General features: G+C 39.7%; 1 protein-coding gene across 1 annotated transcript in view; it reads right to left on the bottom strand.

The window, feature by feature from the left end:
• SPART (spartin) overlaps positions 1-782 on the bottom strand; it is a 16586-nt gene extending 15804 nt beyond the window's left edge. The window contains exon 1 of the mRNA XM_035900500.1: positions 585-782. Coding sequence (XP_035756393.1) covers positions 585-630 — 46 coding nt within the window. The 5' untranslated portion in view covers positions 631-782. The remainder of the gene's footprint in view (positions 1-584) is intronic.
• Between the last annotated feature and the right edge of the window lie 162 nt (positions 783-944).

The raw sequence follows: 944 nt of genomic DNA, 5'->3' as shown, positions 1-944 counted from the left end.
TCAAGAATTTAGAGAACAAACTGAATTAAAACAAATGTTATAAAGGATTTAAACTAACATAAGCCACGTACCAGCTGATAATTATATGGTTTTTTGCTTTTACTTTATTTAAATTAGTTTGTTTAAAGTAGCCCTTAAATTTTTCATTAAGTGGTGGCCTACTGCTAATTTTTAAGCACCTAAGGCTAGGTAGTATCAAAGACCAGACAAGAGAGAAAGTCAGTGATCTGATCTAACAGGGCAGTTGTTACTCTCTTAAAATTACTGAAGACTTCGGTAAACTCCCATCTTCTGCCATGTCCACCTACAGCATCTCCTCAGGCCAGCATTCTAGCACCTACATTCACCCAGTCAGCGTGTCTGATTCTCCTCCTCTCGATACTACTGCTGTCTCAAGCCTTTTTTTTTGTCAAAATAAATAGACTTCCTTCCTGACTCCTTGGTCTGCATTTCCATCACACGCTCTCAACGCAGAGCTTTCAGGCTTCGAGCGCCTACCTGGCGCTTCTCTAAAAACGCATGTGAAAACCGAGTAGGGCAGATAATTCCCTTCATCATGCACAACTGTGCTGTCCAGCACTTACATTTTTCACAGCAATGAAATACAAAGACATCATCGCTATTTACCATTCTCTGGCCGAAGATTCTAACAGCATCACGGAACACTTAGGGTTACGCAAGATAGCTATTTAATACTTTTGCAGTAGCAGTGCGCCTGCCAGTTTCCCATCACTGCCAACAGATTTTTCCGTATACAAACAACTCAGGCCCAAACCATCTAACAAGAATCTTTAAAAAAAAAAAACCAAAACAAAACAAAAAAACCCACAACAAAATACAAGGAGTACTTTTTCCAAAGTATTTTGACAAATAACCTCTCAGATCCATAAGGAGACGCTGAAAAAATTATGACTACGTTAACCCGGCCTAGTCACACCCCATCC

Source organism: Egretta garzetta, unplaced genomic scaffold (assembly GCF_000687185.1).
Source record: "Egretta garzetta isolate BGI_Z169 unplaced genomic scaffold, ASM68718v1 scaffold40, whole genome shotgun sequence".
NCBI lineage: Eukaryota > Metazoa > Chordata > Aves > Pelecaniformes > Ardeidae > Egretta > Egretta garzetta.
The sequence above is the reverse complement of the archived record's forward strand: the minus strand, read 5'-3'. Positions and strand labels throughout refer to the sequence as shown.